This window comes from Anomaloglossus baeobatrachus, chromosome 8, assembly GCF_048569485.1.
Source record: "Anomaloglossus baeobatrachus isolate aAnoBae1 chromosome 8, aAnoBae1.hap1, whole genome shotgun sequence".
Lineage (NCBI taxonomy): Eukaryota > Metazoa > Chordata > Amphibia > Anura > Aromobatidae > Anomaloglossus > Anomaloglossus baeobatrachus.
Window position 1 is genome coordinate 100,312,871 of NC_134360.1, and position 22,740 is coordinate 100,335,610.

Sequence of the window (22,740 nt, forward strand, 5' to 3'; positions counted from 1 at the left end):
CTACAACAGGCGGTACACAGCCTTCTACGTACGTCTCTCGCTCCATACTATTCAGTGTGAGAGTGCTAGGTAGGATAGCGGCGGCTATAGAGGCAGTGCCACTTGCTTAGCCACACCACTGCCCACTGCTGCTGGCGCTTCTAGCTGCCCTGGAACAAGAGCCCCTTTTTTCCTTGGACGAATTTTTCACCTGACACCTTCAGTGAGGTATGCGCTTTTCTGGTGGCTTCAGCCCTCTTCCATATCGAGAGGGAGATTTTCTCTCCCAAGTGGACTGGCTACTCCTGACCAGGGACGCCAGCCTCTTAGGCTGGGGAGCAGCGTACTGGCTCCACACTGCTTTGGGATGTTGGACGCCCCAGGAGTCTTCCCTTCCCAGAAATCATCCTGAAAATCAGCGCGACCTTTCTCGCGCTCAGGTCCTTTCCCCCATCTGCTAGCAGGTCGTTTGATTCGGGTCCAATTGGACAATGCAACAGCTGTGGCCTTTGTCAATCGTCAGGGAGGTCCTGCAGCAAGACAGCTTATCTCGAGCTCCCCAGGATCCTTACCTGGGCCGAATTGACGGGGTCTGTGATTTGAGCGGTACACATACCGGGAGTAGAGAACTGGACGGCGGACCTTCTACGTCGCCAAGGCCTGGCCGCCGGAGAGTGGTTTCTCCACCCAGAGGTGTTCCCACACATCTGCACTCGCTGGGGCACACCAGACGTGGATCTAATGGCCTCAAGGTTGAACGCAAAGGTACCTGCGTTCTTAGCCAGGTCACGTGATCCACAGTCCATTGGCGCTGATGCTCTAGTCTCCTCCTGAAGTCGCTTCCGTCTACTTTACATATTTCCAGCTCTGCCCCTGCTGCCGTGAGTAATCAGGAAGATCAAGGCAGAAGAAGTTCCGGTGATACTAATAGCAGCACTGGACTGGTCCAGGCGCGCCTGGGACGTCGAATTAGTACAATTGCTCATGGCACCTCTTAAGCATCCCAGAGCCCTGAAGCTGACGGCCTGGCCATTGAGACCTAGACTTTAACAAGAGCGAGATTCTCTCCCGCGGTCATCTCCACCATGATCAGTGCCCGAAAGCCGGCCTTCAACCTGTATTTACCACCGTACATGGAAAACTTTCCCTTTTTGATTTTTTTTTTTTTGCAGTCAGGTTGCAAAAGGGGTTTGCCCTCAGCTCCCTTAAGGGGCAGGTTTCATCTCTCTCAATATTCTATCAATGCCGTTTAGCTTGCAATCCGCAAGTCAAGACCTTCCTCCTGGGCGTTTCCCATCTAGTTCCCCCGTACAAACGGTCGCTGGAGCCATGGGACCTCAATCTCATTTTGGACGGTATCCAGAGGTCCCCCTTTGAACCTCTTAAGGAATCATCTCTTGCTCTTCTCTCCTGGAAGATAACATTCTTAGTGGAGATTACGTCCATCAGACAAGTTTTGGAACTGGCAGCACTCTCTTGCCGCGAACCCTTTCTGATCTTTCACCAGGATAAGGTGGTTCTACGCCCCCTTCCACATTTCTTCTGAAGGTTACTTCCCCGTTTCATTTGAACGAGGACATAGTTCTGCCTTCCTTTTGTCTATACCCAGTCCATAGGGTTGATAAGTCTCTACGTTCGCTAGACCTTGTGAGGGTTTTCAGATATTACGTATCCAGGACAGCCTCTGTAGAAACATGGACTCCTTGTTCGTCATTCCTGAAAGGTCTAAGAAAGGATAGGCAGCTTCATAGGCAATGCTGGCTCGCTGGATTCGCTCTGCGATCCAGGAGGTCTACCGCTTGCAACTCAAGCCCATTCCTAGTGGGCTGCGGACTCATTCCACGCGAGCAGTTGGCGCCTCTTGGGCCATTAGGCATCAGGCTTCAGTGGAACAGAGGTGTAAGGCTGCGACCTGGTCTTGCCTACATACTGTTTCAGAGCATTACCAAGTCCATACCCAGGCTTCGGCTGAGGCGAACCTAGGTAGGAAAATTCTGAAAACGACAGTAGAGCACCTATCTCAGTAGGCGTTCCTGGCTATCCGGGACTGGTTCCTAGTCCTTGGGTTGCGTTTTTTATTGTTTTCCCACCCAGGGACTGCTTTAGGACGTCCCATGGTCCTGTGTCCTCAATGAGGCTTCAGAGAAAAACGGATTTTTGTGTACTCACCGTAAAATCGTTTTCTCTTAGCCATCATTGGGGGACACAGCACCCACTGTACAGCAGAGGAGGAGCGAACATCTTTGCATCTACTTAGTGTCCTCCTATGGATAAGCAGCATAACACCCATGGTCCTGTGTCCCCCAATGATGGCTAAGGGAAAGCGATTTTACGGTGAGTACACAAAAATCAGTTTTTTAGAGAGTGTCGGAAACTGAGTAAGTTGTGATTCGTCCTAGTTTCTTGGGGTAGAGCGTTCAAAAGCATTGGTGCAGCTCGGAAGAAGTCTTGGATCCGGGAGTGGGAGGTTCGAATTATTGTAGATATTAGTCGGACGTCGCTTGCAAAGCATAGAGAACGGGTAGGGTGATAGACAGAGATGAGGGTGGATATATATGTGGGTTCCACACTGCGGAGAGCTTTATGGGTGACAACAAGCAATTTAAATTATGTCTTGTGATATATGGGCAGCCAGTGCAATGATCAGAAGCATCCGAGTCACAGTTAGCCAGATAGGTGACCCTGGCTACAGCATTAGGGTAAGTTCACACAGTGCGTTTTTCGCGGCGTTTTTGCGTGTTTTTCAGATGCGTTTTTGCTCAGAAAACGCTGTGACATTGCTTCCCCAGCAAAGTCTATGAGTTTTCATTTTTGCTGTCTGCACACAGCGTTTTTTTTAGCTGCGTTTTTGTGCTGCACACAAAAACGCAGCATGTCAATTATTTCTGCGTTTTTCACTGCGTTTTCCACCCATTGAGTTCAATGAAATGTTCAAAAATGCAATGAAAAACGCAAATTGCAAATATAGCTGTGTTTTAGTGCGTTTCTATGACTAAAAACGCAGCTATAAACGCAAGGGGTGGGTAGTAAAGTGACATGTACAGGAAGAGGATTCCTTCTCTCAGTAAACACAGAAGCGTGAATCCTCCCAGTACCGTCACCGCTGCGTCCACCTAGCGTTCTGTGCATGTCTGCTCCCGTGCGGCGCCATGGCCTGGCGGGAGGTGGAGGCAGCTGTGAAATCAAAAGTGAACAGCAGAAAAAAAAATGTCATACTCACCTGTCTGCAGACTCCCGGTGCCATGTCCGCTCCCAGCTCCTCTCCCGGTACCGCTTCTCCTGCTGTGTGCAGTGTCCCCGGGCACGTCCGATGGCTGCAGGACCTGGCGGTCACCAGACGCGTCAGCTGATCGTAAGTCTCGTGGTGATGCCGGCGCCCAGCCGGCTTCACCTATCAGCTGATGCCGTTAGGAGACTTCATCACTGATTACCGGCAGCTCCTGCAGCGATCAGACGGGATCAGACTCCGCTCCAGGAGCTGCCGGTAATCAGCACATAAGTGAGTTTTTTTTTTTTTTTTTGCACTGATGCTTCAGCTGATTGTATAAACGGCTTTCATACATTCAGCTGCTGTGTCATGTGATTCACATCCTTGATCCTTCCAGCAAACCGATCAGATGATATTTGATCCGGATTGGACGGCGCAGGACCCTTGACCCAGGATTACTGCGGAGGGGAGTTCTTTATTTCAATAAAGATGCAGTCACTAATTGTGTTGTGTTTTATTGCTAATAAAAATATTTTTCTGTGTGTTTTTTTTTATCTTTACTAGAAATTCATGGTGGCCATGTCTAATATTGGCATGACACCATGAATTTCGGGCTTAGGGCTAGCTGATAATATACAGCTAGCCCTAACCCCATGATTACCCAGCAAGCCACCCGTCACCAGGGCAGCTGGCAGAGTTGGATACAGCGCCAGAGGATGGCGCTTCTATGAAAGCGCCATTTTCTGGGGTGGCTGCGGACTGCAATCCGCAGCGGGGGTGCCCAGAAAGCATGGGCACCCTGCACTGCGGATTTCAATCCACAGCTGCCTAGTTGTACCTGGCTGGAATCAAAAATTGGGGGAAGCCCACGTCATTTTTTTTTTAAAATTATTTCATGAAATTCATGAAATAATTAAAAAAAAAGGGGCTTCTCTATATTTTTGGTTCCTAGCCGGGTACAAATAGGCAGCTGGGGGTTGGGGGCAGCCTGTACCTGCCTGCTGTACCTGGCTAGCATATAAAAATATGGCGAAGCCCATGTCATTTTTTTGTGGGGCAAAAAACTCCTGCATACAGTCCTGGATAGAGGATGCTGAGCCTTGTAGTTCTGCAGCTGCTGTCTGCTCTCCTGCATACACTATTGGATGGAGTATGCTGAGCCTTGTAGTTCTGCTCGCCCTGCCTTTCTCTCCAGCATACAGTCCTGGATGGAGCATGCTGAGCCTTGTAGTTCTGCAGCTGTCTGCTCTCCTGCATACACTAGTGGAGAATGAAAAACATATTGAAGAAGGAAATGACATCAGACTTTTTTTTTCTTTTTTTTCTTCAACAATCTTTAATGGCATTGTTCACTGATAAAAAAAAAACGCATAAAACCGCAGTGAGCAAAATCGCAGCAAAAAACGCACCAAATCGCGGTAAAAACGCACCCACGTTTTTTTGCCGCGGGTGCGTTTTTGTGCTTTTTTTCCCACAAAAACGCAGCTTAAAAAAAATGCAGTGTGTGAACCTAGCCTTAAGGGTGGACTGTAGAGGAGAGAGTCTAGTTAGGGGGAGATCAAATAATAGAGAATAGCAGTAATCAAGGCGGGAATGGATCAGGGCCACGGTGAGGGTTTTTGTTGTTTCCATGGTGAGAAAGGGGCAGATTCTAGAGATGTTCTTCAGGTGCAGACGGCAAGAGTGGGCGAGAGATTGTATATAGGTGGTGAAGGAGAGATCAGTGTCAAGTGTAACACCCAGACAGCGAGCCTGTGGACTAGGTGTTATCGTGGTGCCGCACACAGAGAGGGAGATATCGAGTTTAGGGAGGTTAGAAGACGGAGGGAATAGAAGTAGTTCAGTTTTGGGAAGGTTAAGTTTCAGATACAAAGCAGACATGATGTTGGAAACTGCAGACAGATAGTCATTGGTGTTCTATAGTATAGCAGGGGTGAGGTGAGGGAATGAGGTGTATAGTTGTGTGTCATCAGCATAAAAATGGTACTGGAAGCCAAATCTACTGATGGTCTGTCCAATTGGGGCAGTGTAGAGTGAGAAAAGAAGAGGGTCAAGGACTGAACCTTGAGGGACCCCAACAGTGAGAGGAAGAGTTAAAGATGGGAAGCCAGCAAATGTTATGCTGAATGAGCAGCCAGAAGATAGGAAGAGAACCAAAAGAATGGTGTCCTTTAGGCTGATGGAATGGAGCATAGAGAGAAGGAGATAGTGTCAACAGTGTCGAAGGCTGCAGAGAGGTCAAGAACAATAAGCAGGGAGTAGTCGCCATTTTGTTTTGCTGTCAGAAGATCATTGCTCACTTTGACGAGGGCAGTTTCTGTTGAGTGTAGAGGCGGAAGCCAGACTGTAAAGGATCTAGGAGAGAGTGAGAGGAAAGGTAGCGGGTGAGGCGGGAATAGACCAGGCGCTCAAAGAGTTTGGAGATGAAGGAGAGATTAGAGACTGATCTGTAGTTATTTGTGCAAGATGGGTCAAGAGAGGTTTTTTTTTTTTTTTGTTTTTTTTAAATAATGGAGTAATGATAGAGTGTTTGAGGGAGGAGGGGAAGATACCAGAAGAGAGAGACAGATTGGATGAACTAAGACAAATAAATGGCTGGTGCTGCAGATGCACAAGCTCAAAGAGCTAATCGGTAGGAAGGAAGGATGGTTAGTGGTTTGGTCTGCGCTTTCGGTCAAAGATTATGATCCGCGTTATTCCAAAAAACATGATTTAATAATAAACCACTTTTTTATGTAATAACGCACAACATCATCTTTTACTGCCAGCGTAGAACAAACCACTAACCGTCATTATAATAATAATAATAATAATAATAATAATAAAAAAAGTTTATTTATATAGCGCTAACATATTCCGCAGCACTTTACAATCAGGTGGGGGCTTGTACAGACAAAAACAAAACAAAATAGCACATAATTCAGCATCTACAGTAGGAATAAGGGCCCTGCTCGAAAGCTTACAATCTATGGGGAAAGAGGGGGGCACAAAAGGTGAAGCACACTTGTATCCGGTCCGGCCATCGTTATGCTAGTTTATTGGTTATATATAAAGATAAATGATCTGGTCATTAGACAGTAACCTTTTGGGTGCCCTTACGTGCTATTAGTTGTATGTAGGATGTGAGGACAGAAATAGGAGAGAGAAGGTTATGAATAGCATTTAGAAGGTGAGACAGGGAAGAGTTAGGTTAGTAAGTTATGATGATAAGCTTGTCTAAAGAGATGTGTTTTTAATGTACGCTTAAAAACTTGGGGGCTGAATATTAGTCACATTCTTTGGTGTAGTGCATTCCAGAAAACTGTCGCGGCACGAGAAAAGTCTTGGAAATGGAGGTGTGAGGTTCGTTTTATGGAGGATGTTAGTCTAAAGGCCAACTCACACTAAGCAACATCGCTAGCAACATCGCTGCTAAGGAACAACTTTTGTGATGTAGCAGCAATGTTGCTAGCGATGTTGCTGTGTGTGACATCCAGCAACAACCTGGCCCCTGCTGTGAGGTCGCTGGTTGTTGCTGAATGTCCTGGACCATTTTTTAGTTGTTGCTCTCCCACTGTGAAGCACACATCGCTGTGTGTGACAGCGACAAAGCAACAACTAAATGTGCAGGCAGCAGGAGCCGGCTTCTGCGGACGCTGGTAACCACGGTAAACAGCGGGTAACCAAGAAGCCCTTACCTTGGTTACACGATATTTACCTTCGTTACCAGCGTCCGCCGCTCTCACGCTGTCAGTGCCGGCTCCCTGCTCTCTGCATATGTAGCCACAGTACACATCGGGTAATTAACCCGATGTGTACTGTGGCTAGGAGTGCAGGGAACAGGGAGCCGGCACTGGCAGTGTGAGATCGGCGGACGCTGGTAACGAAGGTAAATATCGGGTAACCAAGGTAAGGGCTTCTTGGTTACCAGCGTCCGCAGAAGCCGGCTCCTGCTGCCTGCACATGTAGCAAAGTACACATCGGTTAATTAACCCGATGTGTACTGTGGCTAGGTGTGCAGGGAGCCAGCGCTAAGCGGTGTGCGCTGGTAACCAAGGTAAATATCGGGTTGGTTACCCGATATTTACCTTAGTTACCAAGCGCAGCATCGCTTCCACGCGGCGCTGGGGGCTGGTCACTGGTTGCTGGTGAGATCTGCCTGTGTGACAGCTCACCAGCAACCTGTCTAGCGACGCTCCAGCGATGCCTGCCAGGTCAGGTTGCTGGTGGGATCGCTGGAGCGTCGCTTAGTGTGACATCTCACCAGCGACCTCCTAGCAACTTACCAGCGATCCCTATCCGGTTGTATCGTTGTTGGGATCGCTGGTAAGTTGTTTAGTGTGACTGGGCCTTTAGATCATTTGCGGAGCGGAGGGGGTGGGTAGGATGATAGACAGAGCTGAGGGATGAGATATATGGTGGTGCAGAGCTGTGGAGAGCTTTGTGGGTGAGGGATATGAGTTTGTATTGTATTCTGTAGCTGATGGGTAGCCAGTGTAATGAATGGCACAAGGTGGAGGCATCAGTGAAGCAGCTGGACAGGAATATGACCCTGGCTGCTACATTCAAGATGGATTGGAGAAGAGAAAGTTTAGTCTGAGGGAGACCAATCAGTAAAGAGTTGCAGTAATCCAGGCAGGAATGAATAAGAGCGACAGTAAGGGTTTTTGCAGTTTCGAAAGTGAGAAATGGTCGGATTTTGGAGATGTTTTTAAGATGCAGGTGACATGTGCGAGTGAGTGATTGTTTCTGGCATGAAGGAAAGTTGTGAGTCAAATATGACCCCAAGACAGCGAGCGTGCCACTTTTGTGTAATGATTAAATCATTGAAGGTAATTGAAATGTCGGGTGTAGGTTGGTTAGTAGAGGGAGGAAACACAAGAAACAAGAAAAGTTTTGGAGAGATTCAGTTTCAGATAGAGGGAGGACATGCTTTGAGAGACAGCAGACAGACAATCCCTGGTATTTTGTAACAAAGCAGGGGTGATGATTGGAGATTATTTGTATAATTGGGTGTCATCAGCATAGAAATGGTATTGGAAACCAAATCTGCTGATGGTTTGTCCAATAGGGGCGGTGTATAGAGAGAAGAGGACCCAAGACTGAGCCTTGAGGAACCCCGAAGGTGAGGGGGAGAGGAGCGGAGTAAGAGCCAGCAAAGGAAACAGTGAAGGAGCGGTCGGAGAGATAGGAGGAGAACCAGGCGAAAGCGGTGTCCTTTAGGCCAATAGAGCGGAGCATGGTGAGAAGAAGTTGGTGATCCACAGTGTCAAAAACAGCAGAGAGATCCAAGAGAAACAATAGGGAATAGTAGCCGTTAGATTTTGCTTTTAATAGATCATTGGAGACTTTGGTGAGGGCCATTTCGGTGGAGTGTAAAGAGCGGAAACCAGATTGAGAGGGATCGAGAAGTGAGTTTTCAGATAAATAGCGGATTAGCCGAGAGTGCACCAAGTGTTCCAGGAGCTTAGAGATAAAGGGAAGATTAGAGACTGGTCTGTAGTAAAGCTGGTGTCACACACAACGACAACGACGTCGCTGCTACGTCACCATTTTCTGTGACGTTGCAGCGACGTCCCGTCGCTGTCGCTGTGTGTGACATCCAGCAACGACCTGGCCCCTGCTGTGAGGTCGCCGGTCGTTGCTGAATGTCCAGCTTCATTTTTTGGTCGTCACTCTCCCGCTGTGACACACACATCGCTGTGTGTGACAGCGAGAGAGCGACGAAATGAAGCGAGCAGGAGCCGGCACTGGCAGCTGCGGTAAGCTGTAACCAGCGTAAACATCGGGTAACCAAGGGAAGACCTTTCCCTAGTTACCCGATGTTTACGCTGGTTACCAGCCTCCGCTCTTGCTGCCAGTGCCGGCTCCTGCACTGTGACATGTGGCTGCAGTATGCATCGGGTAATTAACCCGATGTATACTGTAGCAAGGAGAGCAAGGAGCCAGCGCTAAGCAGTGCGCGCGGCTCCCTGCTCTCTGAACTGTGAAAGGTAGCTGCAGCACACATCGGGTTAATTAACCCGATGTGTGCTGCAGGAGAGCAAGGAGCCAGCGCTAAGCGCGGCTCCCTGCTCTCTGAACTGTGACATGTAGCTGCAGCACACATCGGGTTAATTAACCCGATGTGTGCTGCAGGAGAGCAAGGAGCCAGCGCTAAGCGCGGCTCCCTGCTCTCTGAACATGTAGCACAGCGACCTTATGATCGCTGCTTCTGCTGTGTTTGACAGCTAAGCAGCGATCATAACAGCGACTTACAAGGTCGCTGTTACGTCACCGAAAATGGTGACGTAACAGCGACGTCGTTGTCGCTGTCGTTTAGTGTGAACCCAGCTTTAGCGGCACAGGTCTGATTGAGGGAAAGTTTTTTAAGTAGAGGGGTTATGATGGCATGTTTAAATGATGATTGAAAGATACCTGATGATAGAGAGAGGTTAAACATTTTGGTTAGACAGGTAGTGACAGCTGGGGAGAGAACCTGAAGGAGATGTGAGGGAATAGGGTCACTAATGCAGGTTGTTGGGCGGGAAGAGGCGAGGAGACGGGTCACTTCTTCTTTTGTGACGGGCTCGAATATTGAAAGTGAGCTTGAGGTGTGGGAGAGGAGGGGATCCAGGCTCTGAGGGGATTTTTCAAAAATATCCTGGCGGATGTCGCTGATCTTTGTAAGAAGAAAGTGGCCAGATCATCAGAACATAGGTTGGTGACCGGGGTCTGTGCTTTAGGGCTCAGGAGGGAGTGGAAGGTTTCAAAGAGTCATTTAGGATTGTTCGCTAGTGAAGTGATGAGAGTGGTAAAGTATAGTTGTTTAGTCAGATGGGGAGCAGAGTTATAGGTTTTGAGCATGAACTTAAGGGGGCTTTACATGCTACGATATCGTTAATGTTTTATCGTCGGGGTCACTTTGTTAGTGATGCACATCCGTCGTCATTAACGATATCGCAGCGTGTGACACTTCCCAGCGACCTTAAGCGACCTAAAAAATGTTGAAAATCGTTCACCATGGAGAGGTCGTCCCAAAAGCAAAAATCGGTAATGGTTGATTATCGATGTTGTTCGTCGCTCCTGCGGCAGCACACATCGCTGTATGTGACACCGCAGGAGCGAGGAACGTCTCCTTACCTGCCGCCGGCCGCAATGCGGAAGCAATTGCTAGCGATGTCGTAGCGTGTAAAGCCCGCTTAATAGTGGATGAAGTCTTCAGCTGAAAAGGATTTTCTCCACAGACGCTCAGCACACCTTGAACAGCGCTGTAGAAAATGTGTTTGAAGCGTGTGCCAGGGCTGCCTCTGCCTGTGTGTTTTTTTTTCCTTTTTTCCTACTAACTGTCAGTCACTGACAGCGGCATTTAACGCGCGCAGACATGAAGCGTATCAGTGATCCTGTACATAAGCGCACCTGTCACATGATCACTGGGCACCGATGGGTTGTCATGACAGCCAGGGGTCTGCTGAAGACTCATGTGCCTGCCATCATGGTCCTCCCCTTCATACGAGATTATGATTTCTGCTATACAGGAAAGTGCATCAGCACTGCTCTGTATAGAACAGGTAATCAGACAATCATAGCTGCAAGTCTCCTAAGGGGCATATTAAATAAAGTAAAAAGTTGTTTTGTTTTTTGTTTGTTTTGGGTTTTTTTTTAAAAAAAAAAAAAAACCCAAAAAACAGAACTTCAAATCAAAGCTTTCTTTTTCCCAATAAATATAAAAAATTTTAAAAAGTACAAATATTTTGTTTCCAGAAATGTCTGATCTATCAAAATATAAAATAAATTAATCCAATCAGTAAAGGATGTGGCAAGAAAAAAATCAAACTGCAAGAAGTACCGTATTTTTCGGACTATAAGACGCACTTTTTTTCCTCCAAATTTGGGAGGAAAGTGTGGGGTGCGTCTTATAGTCCGAATGTCAAAGCGGGGTACCTGCGGGGTAGGGAGCTGTGGGGAGTCAGCGCTATGCAGTGGGATCACAGGAGGCAGGGAGGGTCGCTGCTGCAGGAAGCCGGCAGCTGGAGAAACCACGTGTGCCCGCTGCTAAAAGTAAACGAATATTCAATAGCTTCTCCCCGCCCACCTCTCTCTGCAGTCAATGACTAGAAGCAGGTGTGAGGAGCAGCAAATCAATACTTGTTTAATGTAAACAGCGGACACACATGGGTGCTCCAGCCGCCGGCTTCCTACAGAGGCTGGGGAAACTGTGTGCCGCTGTTTAGGAAGCAGGAGCAGGGTGTCACTGCAGTCATGTCTGGCCCGGAGAAAGTGCAGATCACTGCAGTGTCCGGGCCAGAGCACGGCATACCATCACAGCACAGCCCGCAGTCTCTGTGCTGAGTGCTCACATTGCTTTCACTTTGCTCCTTCCTCTGCTCTAGAAACAAAGTCTCCCCGTAGCTGACAAGGGCCTGCAGTGATGTAATGAAGAGGGGTGGGCCAGAACAGCACAGTGCCCTGACTCTTCATTGCATCACTGCAGGTCCTCGAAATATGGGAGACTTTGTTTCTAGTGCCAGGACCAAACTGAAGCATGGTGAGCATCACATCTGTAAAAGTAAGGCAATAAATAATATAGTATATAAAGGCATAATGTACACCTGGATGGGGTTGGGTCATATATATTTATACACACACACACACTATTTAACTCTATACACACACACAAACACACTATATAACTATACACACACAGTATATAACTCTATACACACACACACTATATAACTATATACACACACACAGAGTATATAACTATATACACACACAGTATACAGTTAGGTCCAGAAATATTTGGACAGTGACAAAAGTTTTGTTATTTTAGCTGTTTACAAAAACATGTTCAGAAATACAATTATATATATAATATGGGCTGAAAGTGCACACTCCCAGCTGCAATATGAGAGTTTTCACATCCAAATCGGAGAAAGGGTTTAGGAATCATAGCTCTGTAATGCATAGCCTCCTCTTTTTCAAGGGACCAAAAGTAATTGGACAAGGGACTCTAAGGGCTGCAATTAACTCTGAAGGCGTCTCCCTCCTTAACCTGTAATCAATGAAGTAGTTAAAAGGTCTGGGGTTGATTACAGGTGTGTGGTTTTGCATTTGGAAGCTGTTGCTGTGACCAGACAACATGCGGTCTAAGGAACTCTCAATTGAGGTGAAGCAGAACATCCTGAGGCTGAAAAAAAAGAAGAAATCCATCAGAGAGATAGCAGACATGCTTGGAGTAGCAAAATCAACAGTCGGGTACATTCTGAGAAAAAAGGAATTGACTGGTGAGCTTGGGAACTCAAAAAGGCCTGGGCGTCCACGGATGACAACAGTGGTGGATGATCGCCGCATACTTTCTTTGGTGAAGAAGAACCCGTTCACAACATCAACTGAAGTCCAGAACACTCTCAGTGAAGTAGGTGTATCTGTCTCTAAGTCAACAGTAAAGAGAAGACTCCATGAAAGTAAATACAAAGGGTTCACATCTAGATGCAAACCATTCATCAATTCCAAAAATAGACAGGCCAGAGTTAAATTTGCTGAAAATCACCTCATGAAGCCAGCTCAGTTCTGGAAAAGTATTCTATGGACAGATGAGACAAAGATCAACCTGTACCAGAATGATGGGAAGAAAAAAGTTTGGAGAAGAAAGGGAACGGCACATGATCCAAGGCACACCACATCCTCTGTAAAACATGGTGGAGGCAATGTGATGGCATGGGCATGCATGGCTTTAAATGGCACTGGGTCACTTGTGTTTATTGATGACATAACAGCAGACAAGATTAGCCGGATGAATTCTGAAGTGTACCGGGATATACTTTCAGCCCAGATTCAGCCAAATGCCGCAAAGTTGATCGGACGGCGCTTCATAGTACAGATGGACAATGACCCCAAGCATACAGCCAAAGCTACCCAGGAGTTCATGAGTGCAAAAAAGTTGAACATTCTGCAATGGCCAAGTCAATCACCAGATCTTAACCCAATTGAGCATGCATTTCACTTGCTCAAATCCAGACTTAAGACGGAAAGACCCACAAACAAGCAAGACCTCTGAAGGCTGCGGCTGTAAAGGCCTGGCAAAGCATTAAGAAGGAGGAAACCCAGCGTTTGGTGATGTCCATGGGTTCCAGACTTAAGGCAGTGATTGCCTCCAAAGGATTCGCAATAAAATATTGAAAATAACAATATTTTGTTTGGGTTTGGTTTATTTGTCCAATTACTTTTGACCTCCTAAAATGTGGAGTGTTTGTAAAGAAATGTGTACAATTCCTACAATTTCTATCAGATATTTTTGTTCAAACCTTCAAATTAAACGTTACAATCTGCACTTGAATTCTGTTGTCGAGATTTCATTTCAAATCCAATGTGGTGGCATGCAGAGCCCAACTCGCGAAAATTGTGTCACTGTCCAAATATTTCTGGACCTAACTGTATAACTCTATATATACACACACACACACATAGTATATAACTACTATAACTACATACACACACACACACACACATACACACAGTATATAACTATATACACACAGTGTATAACTATATATACACACACACTATATAACTATATACACACACACTGTATAACTATATATATATACACACACACACACACACACACACACAGTATATAACTCTATATATACCCACTAGTGTGATGACTATTTTAAAAATTTTGCAAAACGAAAATGAAACTGAAACCCCTTACATTCGAGAAACAATTGCATTCAAATGACAATAGTATCTTCAAATTTGTAAAATATTCAAAAAAAGTTCCCCCTCTTTTTCATTTCAAAAAAACGATTTTTCGTGTGTTAATTTTTTGAAGATTCTGGAATGATTTAGAATATTCAGGAATAATTTAGAACATCTAGAATAAGAATAATCTAGTGTAAAATATGACATTGTTACCCATTAAAAATTTATATTTAACGTTTTCTTTAAAAGTTAGATCTAGCCTTACAAACGTGCTATAAGAAGAGCTGAAAGAATTGAAAAGCATGTGGTACAGTTGGAGTGAGGCAGCCATCTTGGATACTAGAAAGTGAATTTTACTGTGAATAAGTTTTTTAATTTAAAAAGTGTATATGAAGTGAATAAGTGATAAAATTATCGTAATAAATAAATAGTGTAAATGTTTATAGATTTCTAAGAAATATTGGGAAAGAAAATAAGAAACTAAATGTTGATATGAAAGAGTGCGTACAGGGGTAGGTCTGGTAGTTCAGTGAAAGATATAAAAAGAAAGTGAGACAAATATCATAATTTGTTTGAGGAATTTAATACGATATTTTGACCATAATAGTTTCTTCAAGTAAAGATCAATCAAAGGTAAAACATAGAGATTATATTGATTAAAATATTCATTAATATTTTAATCAATATAAAAATCTTAATTTAATATTGTTTTTGCTCTATAAAGAAAATATCTTTCTAAGTTGTAACAAAAAGTGGTATGTTATTCACATCTAGAACATTCTGGAATATTTTAAAATATTTTGTAATTTAGTATTATCTTTTCATTTTCTGTGCAAAGTTTCAAGTTTTACAATCAAGAAGTGCAGGTCATTCAGAAAATGTCTTCTAGAAATTCCAGCAACAGTGTAAAGGCAAACAGGTGTATCTGGACGAGGAATCTGTCCTCCTATTCTCAACAGAAAAGAGATCCAAGTATTCCATATGTTGAAAAGCTCTCCAATCTCATGCGGATGCCAACGAACGGCCAAATTTTTGGAAACTTCAGTTTTCTGTTCAACAGCGAGAAACAGCGACTGGATCGAATAAAAAATATGATAATGGATATAGAATTGCTCTGGAGGGAAACTCTAGACTTCCCACTTTTATCCAGTGGACTCATCAGAAAGAAACTCAATCGTCTGATTGATCTAAATGACAAAAACAAAAAGAAACCTTCTGATAAATTCACTGCAACACTTTCTCAGTTATTTGATGTCACCAACGTTAATGGAGAATCAATCTCCTTTGGAATCAATTCATCAAAGAAAACGAATCCGACTATCAATATTTCAAGCTTAAGCCAGCACTTCGCAATCGCAAACCACACATGATACTGCTATGAATGGGCAAATGCCTGGTTCCAGTCGCAACACTACAACAAAGCGTCCTTCAATGAACTGTTAACCTCAGTCACCAAGACAAAGTGCAAGAAGGCAATTAAGTGTTTGAAGGCGCACTGGTTGGTCGAGGAGTCATTAATTGACATTCCCAGATCTAACCAAAATGCTGAACCTGCTGTAAAACTGATGGAGGAACTACATGTGAAATCGAAAAAAATGGAATTTTTGAATCTAAAATTCATAGGAAAAAAATAATTTTTAAACACTTCTTTTGTACATATTGTATATATTTATACCGTATTTGTTGAAAAACGAATAATAACAGTTGCTTAGTTATTACTATTTTCGTTTCAATAATGCAAAATTGCATGTCCTTTTTTGGGGGGAAAAAATAATTTTTGCCTTATTTCATTTGAATGAAAGGGGGAACTTTTTTTAAAAAACAAAAAAAAAGGAATACTTATTCTTAAATTACCCATAAAAGCTCCTCAATTGCAAATGGTTTCATAAAAAATTTTTTTTTGTCATTACACTAATACACACACAGTATATAACTCTATATACACACACACACACACCGTATATAACTCTATATACACACACACACACACACACACACAGCATATTGGAGGATCACACATATAATGATGGGGAACATACATACCGTATTTTTCGGATCATAAGACGCACTTTTTGTCCCCCAAATGTTGGGGGAAAGTTGGGGGTGCGTCTTATGGTCTGACTATAGGGCTGCGGCCGGGAATGAGGGTGCTGCGGTGGAGCGGGTCATCGGGGGCACGAGCAGGCTGTAGCAGCGCCTGCCGTGACCACGTGGGCCCGCTCATTACATATGCACGCCCATCCTCCCGCCCATTTCTCTGCGCAGAAGCCGGCGCTGATATGTGGGCGGGAGGACGAGCGGGGACGCGCGCATAGTAAAGAGCCGGCCTGCATGATCACCCCTGGCAACTACAGCCTGGAGTGATCATGTGCGGCTGTATTCACTGCTCCCCGCGCGTCATCATCAGCACGGGGTGCAGTGAATCAGTATACTCACCCGTCCCCGTGAGTGAAGCCGTCCCCCTGCAGTACACGATGTCTTCCTGTCTGTACAGGTCAGCTGATCTGTGCTGATCAGCTGATCGGCACAGACAGGAATACATCGTGTGCTGCAGGGGGACGGCTCTACACACACAGATCAGTGGTGCAAAGAGGAAGATAATCGGTGCTGCAGGGAGTGAGGAACAGGTGAGTATAAACGTTTATTTTTTTTCTCTGTGCTATAGGATACAGGCCATATACCAGGATGGTATATGAGCACGATGGGGGTATATAGCAGGATGGGAGTATATGAGCAGGATGGATGGGGGGTATATGAACAGGATGGGGGTATATGAGCAGGATGGGGGTATATGAACAGGATGGGGGTATATGAACAGGATGGGGGTATATGAACAGGATGGGGGTATATGAGCAGGATGGGGGTATATGAGCAGGATGGGAGTATATGAACAGTATTGGGTATATGAACAGGATGGGAGTATATGAACAGGATGGTGGTATATGAACAGGATGGGAGTATATGAACAGGATGGGAGTATATGAACAGGATGGGGGTATATGAACAGGATGGGAGTATATGAGCAGGATGGGAGTATATGAGCAGGATGGATGGGGGGTATATCAATAGGATGGGGGTATATGAGCAGGATGGGGGTTTATAGCAGGATCATATACAGGAGGATCATTACCAGGATGTGGTACCTTAGTAGAGAATTTGGGGACATTACCCCATAACAGTGTCAGCAGCAGATCTTCGCCCCATAACAGTGTGTCATGACCACATTTTTTTGCTTAAAGTTTTATTTTCCTATTTTCCTCCTCTAAAACCAGGGTGCGTCTTATAGTCCGGTGCGTCTTATAGTCCGAAAAATACGATATTCCACGATGGGGGCCATTTATACCTGGAAGGTACCCAGAATGGGGGATATGAGTACAGAATTTGAGGATATTATTACCTTCATAACACTCAGCAGTAAAATAAGTGTGTCATGAGCACATTTTTTTACTTTAATTTTTTTTTATTTTTTCCTCCTCTAAAACAAGGGTGCGTCTTATAGTCCAAAAAATACGGTACATTTTTTCAGTCGCCGCAACATTGCAATAAAATGCAATAAAAAGCCACCAAAACATTGTATTTACTCCAAAATGGTATCATCTCAGGGTGCAAAAATACTGCCCCTAATCCTGAAAAATGAGAACGTTACAGGTTTTGGAAAATAGCCACAAAAGCAAATACATTTTTTTGACAATTTTTTTTTTCTCACATTTACATAATAATAATAATTATAAAAAACTAGAAATGATGGTTATCTACATACTGGTATTAACCTGTGGAATCATATTACCAGGTCAATTTTACCATATATTGAACTTTGTAAATAATAATAAAAAAACAAACAAAAAAGCATTATGGAATTGCATTTTTTTTTTGCAATTTCACGGCACTTGGAATCTTTTTCTTGTTTGCCAGTACACTATGGGGCAGAGTGAATGGTGTTATTCAAAAGTACAACTCTTCCCGCAAAAAAGAAGCCATCATTGAGAGAAAAAATAAAAAGGTTATGGCTCTTGGAAGAAGGGGAAAAAAAATAAAAAACAGAAAATTTCTCAGGGGTGAAGGAGGTAAAGTGAACCTGTCAAGTGCAATATGCACCCAGAACCACGAGCAGTTCTTGGTATATATTGCTAATCCCTGCCTAACTGTCCCTGTATACACTAGCATAGATAAAAAAGATCTGTAGAAAAAGTATTTCTAAAGATCCCTTATGATAAGCTAATGAGCGCAGGGATTAGTTCCAAGGGTGTTAGTTCTTGCACTCAGTCCACCCTCTTAGCATGTTAGCACGCTCACAGGGACATGCTAAGAAGCTATTCAATGCAGCATCATCAGCAGTGACGCGCGTACTTGTGTCCACTGTCACTGCTAATCAGATGTCCCCGGCACTTCCGGTCATGCGCAGTATGAAGCTGGGTGTACACATCCCAGCTTCAGAGAAGTCCAGTGCGCATAGCTAGAAGTGCCGGGACTTCTGATCAGCGGTCACAGGTACGCGCGTCACTGCTGATGATGCTGCATTGAATACCATGCTAAGAGGGCGGAATGAGGTTAGGAACTAACACCCTTGTGACTAGTCCCTGTTCTCATTAGCATATCATATAGGATCTTTAGAAATATTCTTTGTAAAGATCTCTATCTATGCTACTATAGACTGGGACTGCTGGCAGGGATTAGCAATATGCATTCAGAACTGCTTGTGGTTCTGGGTGCATATTGCACCTGACAGGTTCCTTTTATCAAAAAATAAATATAATTCTACGCTATATATTTTGGATTTTATTTTTTTTTTGTGAAAAAAATTAAAATCTGCATATTTTTATTTCTTCATTCTACAGGTTTACTGCCGCACAAGAAGAACTGTATGAATCTGTATTGGAGGTACAGAAGTCTTGCCTTTGTCTTTGCATCCCAGGCACCAGCTTGGAGAACCTGTATAGCCATATGTTGAATCAACTGGAAATAAAACTCAGAGACTTAGGCATTGTGCAGAAAAGATGCAGCGATGGTCAACTTTTCAAAGTAAGTTTGTTTTCACTATGTATGCAGATAGTTAGGCAGTGAAACTGCTCTGAATACACATATCAATGGTCTGCAGGGGTAAAAGTGTATGAAATGTAAGAGGTGTTTTTTATATACTTTCAATCTCTGAACAGTTTGGAAAAATTCCATCACGTACAGTTTTTTCACGAACACTGGCTCCATAGGTTTTTGTCTTGCACTTTGACCCTTTTGCATGACCTTTGGTGCATAATCCCAACAAGCCACAGCTATTTTCACAGCATAAACTAAATAATTTAGTCAATGATTTGCACCTTCCTAAACTTTCTGCAGAACTTTTAGGCTCTAGACTAAAGAAAAAGAACCTGCTAGCTCCTGGTACCTGTTTTTCATGCTACAGAGGCGCAGAGAAGAAATTGCTTCCATACTTTTCTCAAGATGGTGCTCTAATGTATTACAGTGATGTTCGTGGGTTGATGGAAAATGTAACACTGAGTACAATGTGAGAGAGTGGAGGCTATTGATTATCAAAAAAAAGTCTATAAATTGCACTACTGCCCAATGGCAGCAAGTATGCTTCAGTGTCTGTAGGGCGTTCTGTGCCAATGAAGGAAAGCTGTGAAAATTTAGACTTCATTCGCAAGAAACTTAACTACAAGGATGGTCAATATGTGGTGATCTGAAAGTTCCACTTTGCTCCTTGGGCAGCAAGGAGGATACACAAAGTACCCATGCTTTTTGTGTGACTGGGACAGCCGGGATAGGACTCATCACTGGAGCCAAAAAAGTAGGCCACCGAGAACCTCTTTACAAAGTTTAGTTGATCCCACTAAAGCTCTCCTGCCATCACTCCACATTAAGCTTGGACTGATGAAGCAACTTGTTAAAGCTTTACCGAAAGAAGGTCCCTGTGTACCAAGTTTCAGGGACTGTATGGAGCAAAACTGAAGGAAGGCATTTTGGGAGTCTGAATATTAGGAAACTCATGAAGAATGACATGTTCAAAACCAAAACGAAAGCTGTTGAAAAAATGATTCTTTTAACCCCTTAAGGACGAAGCCAGTTTTGTACTTAATGACCAGGCCATTTTTTGCAATTCTGACCAGTGTCACTTTATGAGGTCATAACTCTGGAACGCTTCAACGGATCCCGGTGATTCTGACATTGTTTTTTCGTGACATATTGTACTTCATGATAGTTATAAATTTAGAACGATATTTTTTGCTTTTATTTGTGAAAAAATCGGAAATTTGATGAAAATTTTGAAAATTTTGCAATTTTCAAACTTTTAATTTTTATGCCCTTAACCCAGAGAGTTATGTCACACAAAACAGTTAATAAATAACATTTCCCACATGTCTACTTTACATTACCGCAATTTCTGAAACAAAATGTTTTGGGGTTAGGAAGTTAGAAGGGGTCAAAGTTCATCAGCAATTTCCCATTTTTTCAACAAAATTCACAAAACCATTTTTTTAGGGACCACATCACATTTGAAGTGACTTTGAGAGGCCTAAGTGACAGAAAATACCTAAAAGTGACACCATTCTCAAAACAGCACGCCTCAAAGTACTCAAAACCACATCCAAGAAGTTTATTAACCCTTCAGGTGCTTCACAGGAACTAAAGCAAAGTGGAATGAAAAAAAGCAAAAAATAAAATTTTACCTAAAATGTTGCTCTACCCCAAATTTATTCACTTTTAGAAGAAATAACACAACAAAATGAACCCCAAAACTTGTTACCCACTTTCTTATGAACGCGCCAATACCCCACATGTGGTCAGAAACCTTTGTTTGGACAAATGGGAGGGCTCGGAACAGAAGGAGCAATATTTGAATTTTGGAAAGCAAATTTGGCTGAAATAGATTGCGGGCACCATGTTGCACTTACATGTCCGCCAAGGTACCTAAACAGCAGAAACCCCTTACAAGTGACACCATTTTGGAAACTAGACCCCTTAAGGCTTCTATCTAGGGGTATAGTGAGCATTTTGGATCCACAGGTACTTCACAGATTTTGATAACGTTACGTTGTCACATTGAAAATTTTCATTTTTTTCTCAAAAATGTTGCTTTAGCATCAATTTTTTCACTTTTTCAAGAGGTAATTCCAAAAATGTGACCCCAATGTTTGTTACCCACTTTTTTATGAGCGCGGTGATACCTCACTTGTGGTCTGAAACCTTTGTTTGGAGAAATGGGAGGGCTTGGAACGGAAGGAGCAATATTTGAATTTTGGAAAGGAAATTTGGCTGAAAAAGATTGCGAGCACCATGTCGCATTTGGAGGACCCCTAAGGTACGTAAACAGCAAAAAAACACCACAAGTGACCCCATATTGGAAACTAGGCCCCTCAAGGAATTTATCTTGATGTTTGGTGAGTACCCTGAACCCCCAGGTGCTTTACAGAAGTTTATAACGTTGAGCCATGAAAATAAAAAAATAAAATTTTACCACAAAATTGTTACTTCAACCAGGTAGCTTTTTTTTTCACAAGGGTAACAGGAAAAAAATCACCATGAAATTTATTGCGCAATTTCTCCTGAGTTTGTTGATATCTTGTATGTGGTGGAAATCAACTGTTTGGGCACACTACAGGGCTCAGAAGAGAAGGAGTGCAATTTGACTGCAAAATTGGCTGGAATCAATAGCGGACGCCATGTTGCATTAGGAGAACCCCTGAGGTGCCTAAGCAGTGGAGGTCCCCCACAAGTGACCCCATTCTGGAAATAAGACCCCTCAAGGCTTTAATCTAGGTGTATATTGAGCATTTTGAATCCACGAATACTTCACAGAATTTGATAAGCTTAGGTTGCCATATTGAAATTTTCATTTTTTTCACAAAAATGTTGATTTAGCGACACATTTTTCACTTTTTCAAGAGGCAACAACAAAACGTGTACCCCACAGGTTGTTATCTAATTTCTTGTGAGCGCAGGGATACCACACATGTGGCCAAAAACCTTTGTTTGGATAAATGGGAGGGCTTGGAATGGAAGGAGCACCATTTGAATTTTGGAAAAGTTGAAGTAAATTGCGCGCACCATGTCACATTAGCAGGGCCCCTTGGGCACCTATACATCAGAAACCCCCCACAAGTGACCTCATTTTGGAAACTGGACCCCTCAAGGATTTTATTCAGGAGTATAGTAAACATTTTGAATCCACAGGTACTTCACAAAACTGTTGCTGTAGCAAAAAATTTCTCACTGTTAAGGGGGCTTTACACGCTGCGACATCGCTAATGCGGAGTCGTTAGGGTCACGGAATTGGTGACTCACATCCGGCCGCATTAGCAATGTTGCTGCGTGTGACACCGATGAGCGATTTTGCATCGTTGCAAAAACGTGCAAAATCGCTCATCGGTGACATGGGGGTCCATTCTCGATTATCGTTACTGCAGCAGTAACGATGTAGTTCGTCGCTCCTGCGGCAGCACACATCGCTATGTGTGACGCCGCAGGAACGAGGAACCTCTCCTTACCTGCCTCCCGGCCGCTATGAGGAAGGAAGGAGGTGGGCGGGATGTTCCGGCCACTCATCTCCGCCCCTCCGCTTCTATTGGGCGGCCGCTCAGTGACGTCACTGTGACGCCACACGGACCGCCCCCTTAGAAAGGAGGCGGTTTGCCGGTCACAGCGACGTCGCCGGGCAGGTAAGTATGTGTGACGCATCTGCGCGATGTTGTGCGGCACGGGCAGCGATTGCCCGTGTCGCACAACAGATGGGGGCGGGTACCCACGCTAGCGATATCGGGACCGATATCGCAGCGTGTAAAGTAGCCTTTAGGCTATGTGGCCATGATCCAGCGACACGGCGTCTAGTACCCAGTGTCAGCCTCCTGCAGAAATGTGAGTGTTGTCCACGGGAGAACGCAGCTGCCCAT

At 44.1% G+C, this 22,740-nt stretch overlaps 1 protein-coding gene across 1 annotated transcript in view; it reads left to right on the top strand.

The window, feature by feature from the left end:
* Nucleotides 1-22,740, top strand: part of XPNPEP3 (X-prolyl aminopeptidase 3) — a 301,518-nt gene that overhangs the window by 174,930 nt on the left and 103,848 nt on the right. Inside the window, exon 8 of the mRNA XM_075321922.1 lies at nt 18,691-18,874. Coding sequence (XP_075178037.1) covers nt 18,691-18,874 — 184 coding nt within the window. The remainder of the gene's footprint in view (nt 1-18,690; nt 18,875-22,740) is intronic.